This window comes from Seriola lalandi, unplaced genomic scaffold (assembly GCF_002814215.2).
Source record: "Seriola lalandi dorsalis isolate HSWRI2012SDOR001 ecotype SW California unplaced genomic scaffold, Sedor1 jcf7180002054244, whole genome shotgun sequence".
NCBI lineage: Eukaryota > Metazoa > Chordata > Actinopteri > Carangiformes > Carangidae > Seriola > Seriola lalandi.
In genome coordinates this window covers 653214-665032 of record NW_019524797.1, presented here as the reverse complement: position 1 = coordinate 665032, position 11819 = coordinate 653214, and the positions used below count along the sequence as shown (strand labels likewise).

Genomic DNA, 11819 nt, shown 5'->3' with positions numbered 1-11819 from the left:
TGATGGCTGATTTTGGTTAATATTTTGGGAATTGTCACAAATCAACCTGGAGAGACACTCACACTTTGACTCTGAAAGAGAGATTCATTCAGTGCCCTCAGTTATCACTTCTTGTCTGCAACAATTCACATAGCAGCCTGAACAAGCTGCAACTGATTATCAAATAGTATTGAGTAATGTTGTACAATCATGATTCAATACAGTCACTAGCAAACAGCCAGGCGCTCATTTCAATCCCCCTACCCCCAGAGCCCAGATAAACAGTCACACAATCCTCACCAGAACAATGAGCATGAAACTGATGTGTGGAGTAAAAAAGGGCAGAGTGTTTATTGGTTCTCAGTCTTCACACCAGGCAGCACATCACTCAGCAGTGAGGTCACAGCGCTTGCCACAGTCACATCATGGGCAGACAGACAAGCACAGAGGCAGGTGAAGGGTGACGGTCAAAGATCACTTATACATCACCCTCGTCACCCTTGCTGGGTTGAACGAAGGTTGTTGTCGATGTCCTTGGTAAACAGAGAATGATGCCTGGCCCGTACGCAGGAGCCACAGATTCACATTGGTTTCATTTCTCCACCAAAGAATAAACACATCATATACTCACACTCAAACACCTCCCTCTGGTTGAACCCTTCATCTCAACTTTTGAACATTTTTCATGACTGTTAAAAGAATGAATTCTGACAGCAGATTCAATCAAAACAGTTAATACAGGGCAAATTGTGCATTTGTAGACAGTATGGTCAACTTAAAGGAAACAACATGAACTCTGAACCACAGCAAAGAGAATTTTCAAGCTTGGCATCAAGTTTCTTCATAATAACCAAAAATTATCTTGAATGAGTGGCTGACATTTGAATTTTCCACTCATCCCAAAATAGATGATCGTGGGATCTTTGTGTTTTGCAGTGATTGGCCTTGAAATCCAGGAAATGAGTCAACTAAAACCAAAATGAAACACATTTCCATTACTCTGACCATACACTGTACAGAAATGATTATAAAAAGGTAATTCATGTAAACTCAGGTTACAGTAAGGAAAACCTCACACAAAGCGCTTGACATGATCTGAGAATTTCTTGAGGGAAAATGTTCAACCCAAATTATTTCAAATAACCCACCCCCCAACCCAACGAATTCAAATTTCCCTTTCTGGTCTTTTAAAGTATAAAACTTTTAACTCAGGAATCCACATCGTTTACATCTCGTCATTTCTTTTTTCTTTCGTTGTTCTCAATCAACATAAGATGAAGCAAACAGAAAGAAAGTAAATATGACGGGGTTGTTGTCTGTCTACTTTGGGTTTGTTTACATCTCAGCCACTCTTGGCCCACAGTTTTTTTTTTTTTCAGAGTTTCTGAGAAAGCATAAATTCCTGCTGGGCTGTACCAATTCATCAACATTTTGCAAATGACCCCCGGTGAAGCTTGTCTGAATATGTCAATCAGTCGGAAAGATCAACAGCATCTAAACAGTCTCTCAACCCTAAAACTCTGCCTCACCCATTTCACCTATTTCATTCACAGCCCTCTTGTTCCTGGCCCACCAGTGGTATTAAATCAACAGTAACGATCAGCCTCCAAGGTGCTTCAGCTCTGGGATTTTGTCACTTCAAACCCTCTCTGCTCCCCTCTACAGCGCCAGCCTCAGCAGACACAGATGAGTACAGTTTCCACTTCCTCTCTGCTCCTTTCTTCACACTTCCTGTACGACACAAGTTGGAGCGGAGTTCTAGCATGAGCTGGCAGAGTCAGTCACACAGATGATTAGATAGCTGCTTACCCCCACTGCTCAGCAGTGACGACAGCCCAAAGGGATTTGCCTATCTGGCTTCAATTATGTTTTTAAAAAAATAGAGTAGTATGCACAGGCACACAAATGCACACACGTACTTAGAGTAACTTGCCACATTACATATGTAAGCCTGTCTTTGGCTTCCTCATTCATTCTTCCACAGGTTCGTCTACTACCATCTCTTTTAGTTAATATACAAAGGGCTGAACATCTTCTGATGGGGACTAAAAAGACATTGTCTCTCATTGTCTCTTTGTAATAGTTTGTCTGACCTTAAAAGTTGAACTGATGACTTATATATTGTGTTCAGGACAGTTTTACATCCGATTAGACACATTAAAGGGGATCCAGCGCTGAGGGTACAGATATGTTCAGCCTGCAACTCTGAGCTTAATATACCTCACTGATACGAGGACCGTTGTTTCTACGCAATATTTTTTCCTAAAGTAGATACTGTACATGTGGAGCAGTGAGGAGATTGTGATGTTGTGACAAAAGATTGTGTAAACATACAATGTAAACAGCTGTTTTAAAAATGATTTAGAATTTGTTGAGTGTTTTTGGGGCAAAAAGCACCTCATCATTGTCATCCTGATCATGTTCGAACAGTTATAATTGATTTGTGGCACCGTCAAACATCTGTGATGCATAGTGGAAACTGTAAACCCCAAGTTTTCCTCACAGCCAGTAACTACAACTAATTCCACTGCAACTCTGCCCTTCTTATCATTTCATCAAACTGAAGAAAACAGTGACAATAACATTACTTGGCACTAATTATAACCAAGATGCTTATGCTATTTCTGAATCAGACGCAACATGGTTGGGGCCTAAAGGTCAGCTGGGTTCTGGTTAATACAATAAGGGGCAAAAAAAAAAAAAAAAAAAAAAAAAAAAAAAAAAAAAAAAAAAAAAAAAAAAAAAAGAAAAAGAAAAAAATAGAAAGAAAAAAATTAAAATTCACATGTACATAAAATATTCAAAATAACTGCTCCAAAAAGGGCAAAAACCACAAAAACAAAAATGTAACATTCATATGTAACAGACAAAAAAAGCCTACACTGACGTGCAATCATCTACTAAATGGTAATACTGTGAACTGCACCATCCCTCCCAAAAAAATGAAAAGAAACTAATAACACGAAACAATATCAACAAACAAGACTTAAAATAGACTCTGTATGGCTCCAGGTAGCTTTGAATGTCTGCTCCAGACCAGAGGATCTAACCATGTTAAGCAACAAGAAGAAGAGGAGATAAAATCTTGTATTTTTAGTTCTTGCTGCTCTCTCTTGGACTCTTTCACAGTTTCAAGTCTGTAGTGTTTAGTGTGTATAAGTCTGGTGAACCAAGCGTCACCTCTCTGAGCTGACGGCGGTGACGACAGAGAGCAGACAACACTGGAGAACAAAGAAAAGCAGGCTTGTAAAAGGAGTTGTCTACCCAACTGTGAACATGTCTTAGCTTAGATTCTGGGATTATTGTACTCTTGTGGAACACAGACAAGATTCCTGTAATTTGAGCAAACATTGTCCCTCCCATCCCCTCCCCCTCTTCACCCAATGCAGTTATACAGACACACACACACATACAGAACACTTAGCGAGTATATGACAAAAAAGAGAGGGGGGGGGACTAAGCTCTGTAATAAAAATTAGAAACATTCAGGAAGTGTGGGAATTGTTTCTGCTGGAATTGATTACGAATCAGAGCCCTTAGGTTTACAACGATGCAATCAAATAGGCCTGTGTGTGTGTGTGTATGTGTGTAGAGAGAGAGAGAGAGAGAGAGAGAGAGAGAGAGAGTGTGAGTGCGTGGTTTATGTAAATAATCCTGTGACTCCATGACAACTCAAGTGAATGAAAAGAGTAACAATTGAAAGTGTGAACCGAATAAGTAAAAAAAGTGTTTTTCCAAACCCTCCAAAGTCCAACGGGTTAGTCCAATGTGAGTGTGAGTGTTGTGACTTTGTGTCCAGCCGAATAAAAGGCGAGAATCTTCCATTCGAGCATAGTGGGGACATGGGTAAAAATACCTAAACCCCCTTAAGAAAACCAAAGGGGAGGATTATTTCTGTCCATCCGAGGACAGTCTGTTTGTGAGAGAGGAGAGGAGAAGTCGAATGGCTCCACTGAAGTGCTGAACACTTGCAGTAAAAACAAAAGACACTGAGAGCAAATGGGAGACAAGAGCAGTGGTCCAGGTCCTTGTTCAGTAGTAAATACATCCAAAACAGTCACTTCCATCCACACCCACACACTCACTCACACATATACAAGCACACGCACACAGGGTACTCTGGTTAAGGCAGTGGTGGCAGGTGAGGCTGCAGTGAGGCCGGGGCTAGAATCGGAGAATTGGCGGGCAGGGCTCATGGCAGTGAAAGCTCCCACTACTGAGTCAATACTCCTCCTCATCCTCCTCGTCTGTTTCCTCATCCCTCTCTCCTTTGCTCATTCGCACTCCCCATCATCGGTCACTCAAACGACATCAGATTGGCTGGCACCTGGGAAAAGAGTGAGATTTGTAAAACAGCAAATATTCAGCAGTGTGTGTGTGTGTGTGTGTGTGTGTGTGTGTGTGTGTGTGTGTGTGTGTGTGCGTGCGCGCTTCATACCTGTTGCCTATTGCTCTGACAGGCAGCACTCAGGTGTTTGAACCAGAGCAAAGCGTTCATTCTGTTCCCTGCTTGGTACTTGTAGGTGTTACCTAGGCAACAGAGACAAACAGCGTGAGTTGCCAAGTCTCTCGTTTCCACCTGCTTTCTCAACACTGGAAAGATGGCTAAAGCCTCACTTGACTTTGGCCCGCCCAGTAAAATAAAAACAAAGTTGCAGTGGAAAAGTTCAGGATAAAGTCAGTTGGACTGTGTGTGTGTGTATGTGTGTGTGTGTGTGTGTGTATAAACGGATATGAACATGCCAGATGCCAAATGTGACTAACACGCAGCGGCATACTTAAATCGAGAGTAAGACTTGCTGTGGGTGAAGTGGATACAATCTAAATCTGTGTGTATGTGTGTGTGGATGATGTCACCACTCAAACCAAACTCCACTGACCTATTTCACCTTTTTACTGCATCCGTTTTCAGAGGCATGATTTCTTGCTCTTATTAGTCATTTCTAATGTTTTGTCCTTTTGTGTGTGTGTGTGTGTGTGTGTGTGTGTGTGTGTGTGTGTGTGTGTGTGTGTGTGTGTGTGTTATTCTCACCGTGCTCTGAGTCAGTCAGCAAGAAGACATCAGGATGCTCTGGATCGTCAGCCATCATGGCCATTAGACCCACCACACATACAGTCTTACTGGACGTTGACTTGAACTGAACAGAGGGCAAGTGGAAACAGAATTTTTTTATTTCTCATGACAACTCTGTTGTGTCTAAATATTAACACAGGCCCTTGTGTGTTTGTGTGTGTGTGTGTATATGTGTGTGTGTTTGGATATTGCCTGTGAGCCTGCATGTGTACTCCACAAGGTTCTCATTAGTCTATGAGTGACACGCAGGACTGCAGTGATGTCATTGGTCTCATTACTCAATGAGTGCTACCATCTGTCTATCCCCTGCTGCACTGGATCCAGTCGAGTCACCAACACACCCACACGCACGCGCGCACATACTTGTCTTACGTTAGTTGTGAGGACACTCACTGACATAATGCATTCTCTAGCCCCTCACCCTAACAATCAAACAAATTAAACCCTAACCCTAGCCACAAATCCAAGTCCTAACCCTCAAACGGCCCTGTAAAGTTGTGACTGGCCAAAATGTCCTCATAACGATGGTTTCAAACCATAATTTGTCCACACAACAATAGGCAGACGTGCACACACACACGTTCTCCTCTGAGCTCCTGTACAATTTCAGTAAATGTTCCTGTAAAACTGACGCAGTCCAAATACATACACACAAACACACATTCAGTCTGATGCAGTGAACACTTGTTTTTGAATCTATAATCACCTAAAACTTTCCTCACCTGCATTTTTGCTGTTATTGTCTTTTTTTCCAGTGCACATCAAGCACAAACACATAACGAATCATTACATGTTTTCTTCTGAATTCTTTCTATAATTAAAGTTTTTAAGAATGACTAAGTAATGGCTATCATGTGTTGTGTCCTTATAAAACTGAGTGTGTTTCAGGGTAATTTGGTACATTTATTCATTTCGATCAACAACTGCAGTTCACATGGGAGAGGTGTACGACTTTAAGATGCCTCAGTGCTGATCTGTGCTATCTGCCCTCACCTACCATAATAAAGTAATCTATGTATCTGCTGCAAACATGCGAGGTGTGAATGCATCCTCACATTCTTAAAACAGAGAATGATGACGGAGTAGTGTGTGTGACTCACATGTTTTCTCTCAGTGGCCTTCAGGGACTTGGCAGGGTAGTAGTAGAGCTGGGTTCCACAAAGAGCGACCCAGTATTTGGTCCAAGATGCCACCTGGAGGAGCAAAGGTGAAACCATATCCACTTGAGCTTGAGTGAGTCAACGAAGAACTACAGAATGGGACTCAAAAAGAAATTTTGAAGAATAAATTGTGAAAAATGTAAGTAAAAGCAAGTAAAATGTTTTCGTGACTAGAGACACGTTTAGAGAGGCAGTTGAAGTGAGGTGAATGACAGGAGGAAGACTGTGGCTTCAGGGACTGAAAGTTCTTTTTTAGTCTATGCTTGGTTGAGTGACTGGGGAATAAGTGTGCAAAGTTAGCTGTTTCATAAACACTGGAAGCTTTTAAGACTAATACAAGCAAAATAAAGAGAGTTACAAGATGGAGGAAAAGACTGGAGGAAAAAGGCATTTAAGTTGACCTCCTGGTGTGGAGGGATTTCGCCTGACTGCTGGGCCACATTGGGAAAAACTTTTATATCTTGTTATATCATCAAAGATGCTCGTAAATCATCCACACTACCTATGACAGATTTAAGTTATTTTAGCTGCATAAAGGGTTCCAGATTTGTTTCCAGCCAAAACAGAATAGGATAATCTCAGCGCAAATATAAAAATGGCTTATGCGGGACAAGGAAAACAAAAGCAGTGGAAAGAAATGCAAGCAAGCAACGAGTAAAAGGAAGAGACAGAAACAGAGATGTTCTGCAGGTTAAGCAGTCTCTGTGGTCCTATCTGTGCTCTGCAGACAGCATTTATGGCCCATCTGCTCCTGTATGGTACATGCACGTACAGGTGTATGAACAGCATATGGACACATGCACATGTACTGCTGTGTATGTATATGTGTGAGTGTGTGTGTGAGTGTGTGTGTGGGTTCTCACAGTTGGTTTCTTGCCTTCCTTGAGCACAGTCTTTCGTCTCAGCACCCCCTGCACTGTGACTGCTCCGGGATACAAGTGGACTGCAAGCTCCTCCGACTCCACAGAGCTACAACAGGACAAAGACAAACATTACAAGCTATATACACAAACATACGCACGAGAAAACATGCATGCTTTCATGCATGCACACATACCAAATGAAATCAGAAATAAACTAGTAGTAAAGGAAGATACAATCTGCAAAGCTACCTTAACCTCTGCTTCATGAATAAGAAACTTTTTTATAACTACATCTATTTCTGTCTTGTTTTGCCAGAGTTGAATTTCACAGATATAAATCTTAACACTGCTATCTGCAGAAAGCATAGCAGAGACGGGAAAGGTGGTGTGCAGATTGTGTCTGTCTGGAGGATCAGAGCAGGAAGCCCAGTGCAGGAGCTTAGTGAAGCCCGGTGGAAAGGGAGAGAATAGAGACCATCCCTAACCGCAAGCGACGCCTAATATGCAACGTCCATGAGAATTGGCTCTAATAAGCCTGAAGAGTCTGTTCCTCTCTACTTTAGGAATGAGGATGCAACAGTTTGTTTCCAGTAACACATGGAGCTCAGTGTGACTGTGGAAACTTGTTTTTAGCTCCAAACTGTGAAATATCTTGGAGAGTCATCACAAGAAGAAGTCTTGACTTAGAGCTCTACGTGTGTGAGTGTGTGATTATGTGTGTGAGGCAGACATGCAAGAAATTCAAGACAGCAAAAGGTAGATTGGAGACTGATGATACACAGCAGAAGATGAAGAATCACAAACCCAAACAGATCCTTTGCCCTTCCTCTGATTTGTGATAAACTCACTCACACACACACACAGTCACACACTTATTTCCCCACCAGAAGATAAACCCAGCGCTACACACACGCTAAGCACCAGCACACAGCGGCCCCTTGCAGGGACTGAGGGGCGTGAAGTGAGGATAAGAGAGGGTTTGATTCAGGTCAGTTGGTTCCGGTCGGGATGTGTGTACCTGCTGGGCCTCAGGACTCCTCTGTAGGGGATGCGGGCCACTCGGGTCACTGGGCCCAAAGAGTGATAGAACCGAGTCCTGTTCAGAATAGGATAAGATAGGACAGGATAGGATAGGGGCACGGGACACTGTTAAGGCTGTGCGGGTGTTTTTTTTGCGTTGTGACTGTTTTTCCCCTTTCAAACTGCATGGGGTTAGGGCTGGATGAGGAGCGGTCATTCGGTTAGAAGAGTTATTGATGGATGTGCTACTCAATTAAAAGACTGGTGTTTTGGAAAGAAGATTAAGTTGATGTTCAGGCCAGTAGATTCTTGAGCTGACACTTTTTACTTGAGAACTAGTGAGTGTGGCTCCAGACACTTGTTGGCACAGCGGGACTGCTGGTTAGGGGAATTAATGTTAAGTACTTAATACATTTCAGGCTGATGGAGAGGCAGAAGCATCTGAGAGCAGCGGTGGAGGGATGATGCATGACAGCCTTGACTGCGAGGCTAAAAGCAAGGCTGCTCAGGGCGCCTGTGTATGAGATTGGATGGCACCTCATTTTGCATAGCTGTATCTTGAAGCCAGAGCTTTGGGAATTTGACAATCACATCAGGGGTGGGGGTATTTTATGATTTTGCATGAAGTGGATGTGATGAAAGAACATCAGTGACAAAGACACATTACCCATACCTCTCAAAAGCTGGCCAAGACACCTCTTCACTGAGCTCCGAGCCCTCACTGCTCCCTGTACACAGATAAAAATCAGCACAAAAAACGTCTCAGTGAAAAAACAAATTGTGCATCATGTTACTAAGTGTAAATGCTTAAGTCTAACCGAGTGAAATGCCGCTGGACAAAGTGGAGCTCTCTGCTTGTCCCCTAGTAGGACTGTGGCTCTCCATCACACTGTCGTCCAACAGATGGCGAGAACCGGCATTGGGGAACGTAGCACTTTTAAACTCTACCGTATTCATCTTGTGGATAAAACTGTGGAGACACAGAGCACAGCAGGCAGCAGGGACAGAGAGACAATAAAAGAGGTGTCAGTATTTTCAGTTTTGGACATTCAGTGTGTAAATTCTGTGCATCTTGTAGTACATCATCTTCATCATCATCATCATCATCATCTATCAAAGAACTCATGCTGACTTGTAGCCCAGGCTGTGGCACTTCCTGTGTCCGTAGGGCAGCAGGTTTCTAGGGGAGGGCGGTGTGGCCGGGACTTTTGGTCCTTCATTTGCTACCGCACATTTACGGCCACAAAGAGGAGATGCTGACGCTTCCTGGCCTGCAGGTAAAAGTGGGGGGGGTGGGTTATTTAGGTAAAGAGATGATACATGAGTTTATTCTACAGCTCACACCCACTAGAGATCTGCACAGAAACTCACCGACAAGGTCTTCTTTGGAGGCGTTTGCTCGTGGTGTGCTGGTGCCTGGCTCAATCTTCTGTGACAACCTAAATAAACAATATTGATGAATCCATCAGCTTGAATTCAACAGCAATGAGGCAGCAAGCAATAACATTAGAAACAGCATAGAAACCTTATTTTGATCTTCCTGGCAGGTTGCCCCTGTGACCAAATCAGAAACTATGAAGCAAAACTGAGTAAGTTTTGTTTGTTTTCTTTCTTACTTGTAATTGTCATCCTCCACAAACTTCTGCAGCTCCTCGATATACCTGACTGAGTTGAGATACTTCTGTACATGAGGCAACACTGGTATATCTGAAAGAGGGAAGGCAATGACCCACACATTCGAATGAATACTGACATATGTGTGCATACGATGCTGTGATCATGATTACTAAAACCACAGACATATCTAGGCTATAAAGTGCGTCTGGACTGAGGATGAAAAATTACTAATAGCGTGAACCCTTATTAATCATTACAGAAACTTTACTCTGCAGGTCAGCTACAGAGCAGCAGCCTGAGTGTTGCTAGGTATAGCTGCATCGCATTTGCTTTATGTCAATATGTTATTTGTTATTTATGTTATTTATGTTTCACAGTCTGTTCCAGTGTGCCGTAGCATTTTCAAACCAGGGACGCAGGGTTTCTACTGCAGGTAAAAACTACTTCAGCGTCTACTATCCACATGTGGGAGGGTCCTTAAGCTTTAGCTCTCTGAATAAGAAAGAACAACAAGACAATTGAAACCAAACAAAAACATGAAAGATAATGGCATGTGAAGGAATGGTGATGAAGAATTTGTTATTTTTTCACAAATTAATAACATATAAAATGTCAAAAAAATGATTTTCAATCATGCTGGAAACAGATGGGAGGTAAAACTGCCTGGTCAAATCTGAGTATATTTAATTTTTTTCCAATTTGTTCAGTTGTCATAAAAACATACTTCTGTATTAATGAATAGCAAAGATTCTTTCATAGCGTCTCCATGGCAACAGGAAATGAATTATCAAGGCTACAATGCTTTTTCCCCAGCCTTTATACAGACTCACAAAGACTTTTTTCTTTCACATGATGGACATAATCAGATCTCAGAGTAGAGTGAGAACTCTAGTCTTCTTTAGTCTTTCCATCAATGTGTGTGTGTGTGTGTGTGTGTGTGTATGTGTGTGTGTGAGAGGATCTAATCTGTACCGTAAGTACAGGATCTCTGCAGGTCCGATATGATTCTGAGAATGTTGTTCATCAGGTTTGATCTCTGTTCGTTCTCCAGTATGCTGCCTGTGGAGGGGTAGGCTGAGTCTATGTAGGTCAGGTCAGACAGGTACATCCCTGAAATAAAGAAGCAGACGGTAAAAGATGCAACATGTTACGTGAAACCAGGAGATATACACAACCTTTTCCCCTCGACTGCCAAATGAGGACAGCGTCCATCTATCACAGGTGTTATTTTCAACACCGGTGGGAAACATTCGGATTTTCCAGCCCGAACACAGAGCGCTCAGCTCATTAGAAAGCAAACATGTAGACGCAAACAAGGCTGGACATCGTAATAGGGCCAGATTTCCTTGGATGCATGATGCAAGTGCCCTGGAGCTGTGGGTTTCTTGGTGTGAAGACCAGCTGGTAACTGCAGACGGTTTGTTTGATATTACACGGGCCAAAACATACAGGAATAAAAACCTTGCACAAACTCTCCTATTTGCATATACTTTGCTCAAATTTCTAACTGACTTTTTTTTTTTTGCCCTGATCGGCTCCCAACAGATCTAAATGAGCGCCCTGAGTGGACGACTGATCTTCTCTTCAGCCTTCAGCCTTTCGAATTCAAGGCCATCGCCAACTCTGCCCCTCATTCCCTCTCTCATTACCTCTTTTTGGCAGAGTTGGAGCAGAGCTGAGATTCTTAGTCTCTCATTACATAAATATTAACACTGAGAGACAAACCCAGGAGCAGCTTCCCAGCATTCTGAAAAGAGAGATTAACAAGCTTCAGAAGTGAACTGATGGTGCGCCTTCCTTTCCATTCCTCTCTTTCCTCCTCTTCTCTCTTGCTCAATGTATCTTTCACACGCCAGCGGCGAAATTGAGTGCAGATGTAAGAAAAGTCATCACACAGTAGACTTATGTCACCCACACCTTCGCTTTCTTGGGAAACGGTGTTGTACACTGAGCATGCAGAGTGTAAGCGCAGATGTACAAATAAGTAACGACAACAGGACTGCAGGACCAAGTCCAATAAATAGAAGGGCCAGACCTCATCTTCAGGATACCATAGACACACACACACAAACACAACACCATCTGATTAGAATCAGAGAGGGAGGG

General features: G+C 42.7%; 1 protein-coding gene across 3 annotated transcripts in view; it reads right to left on the bottom strand.

Annotated features, from left to right (window-relative positions):
* Window positions 1-304: 304 nt before the first annotated feature.
* The window catches only part of ralgps2 (Ral GEF with PH domain and SH3 binding motif 2), a 68602-nt gene continuing 57087 nt past the window's right edge, over window positions 305-11819 (bottom strand). For 2 of the 3 annotated variants that reach the window (XM_023404458.2, XM_087173510.1), the window contains 12 exons: window positions 10686-10823; window positions 9713-9803; window positions 9468-9535; window positions 9229-9367; window positions 8915-9066; window positions 8770-8824; window positions 8095-8172; window positions 7077-7182; window positions 6154-6246; window positions 5012-5117; window positions 4418-4509; window positions 305-4306 (listed from right to left, as the gene is read on the bottom strand). In XM_023404458.2, the coding sequence (XP_023260226.1) occupies window positions 4277-4306; window positions 4418-4509; window positions 5012-5117; window positions 6154-6246; window positions 7077-7182; window positions 8095-8172; window positions 8770-8824; window positions 8915-9066; window positions 9229-9367; window positions 9468-9535; window positions 9713-9803; window positions 10686-10823 (1148 nt within the window). In that variant the 3' untranslated portion in view covers window positions 305-4276. The remainder of the gene's footprint in view (window positions 4307-4417; window positions 4510-5011; window positions 5118-6153; window positions 6247-7076; window positions 7183-8094; window positions 8173-8769; window positions 8825-8914; window positions 9067-9228; window positions 9368-9467; window positions 9536-9712; window positions 9804-10685; window positions 10824-11819) is intronic. The other variant, XM_023404460.2, reaches the window with a different exon arrangement.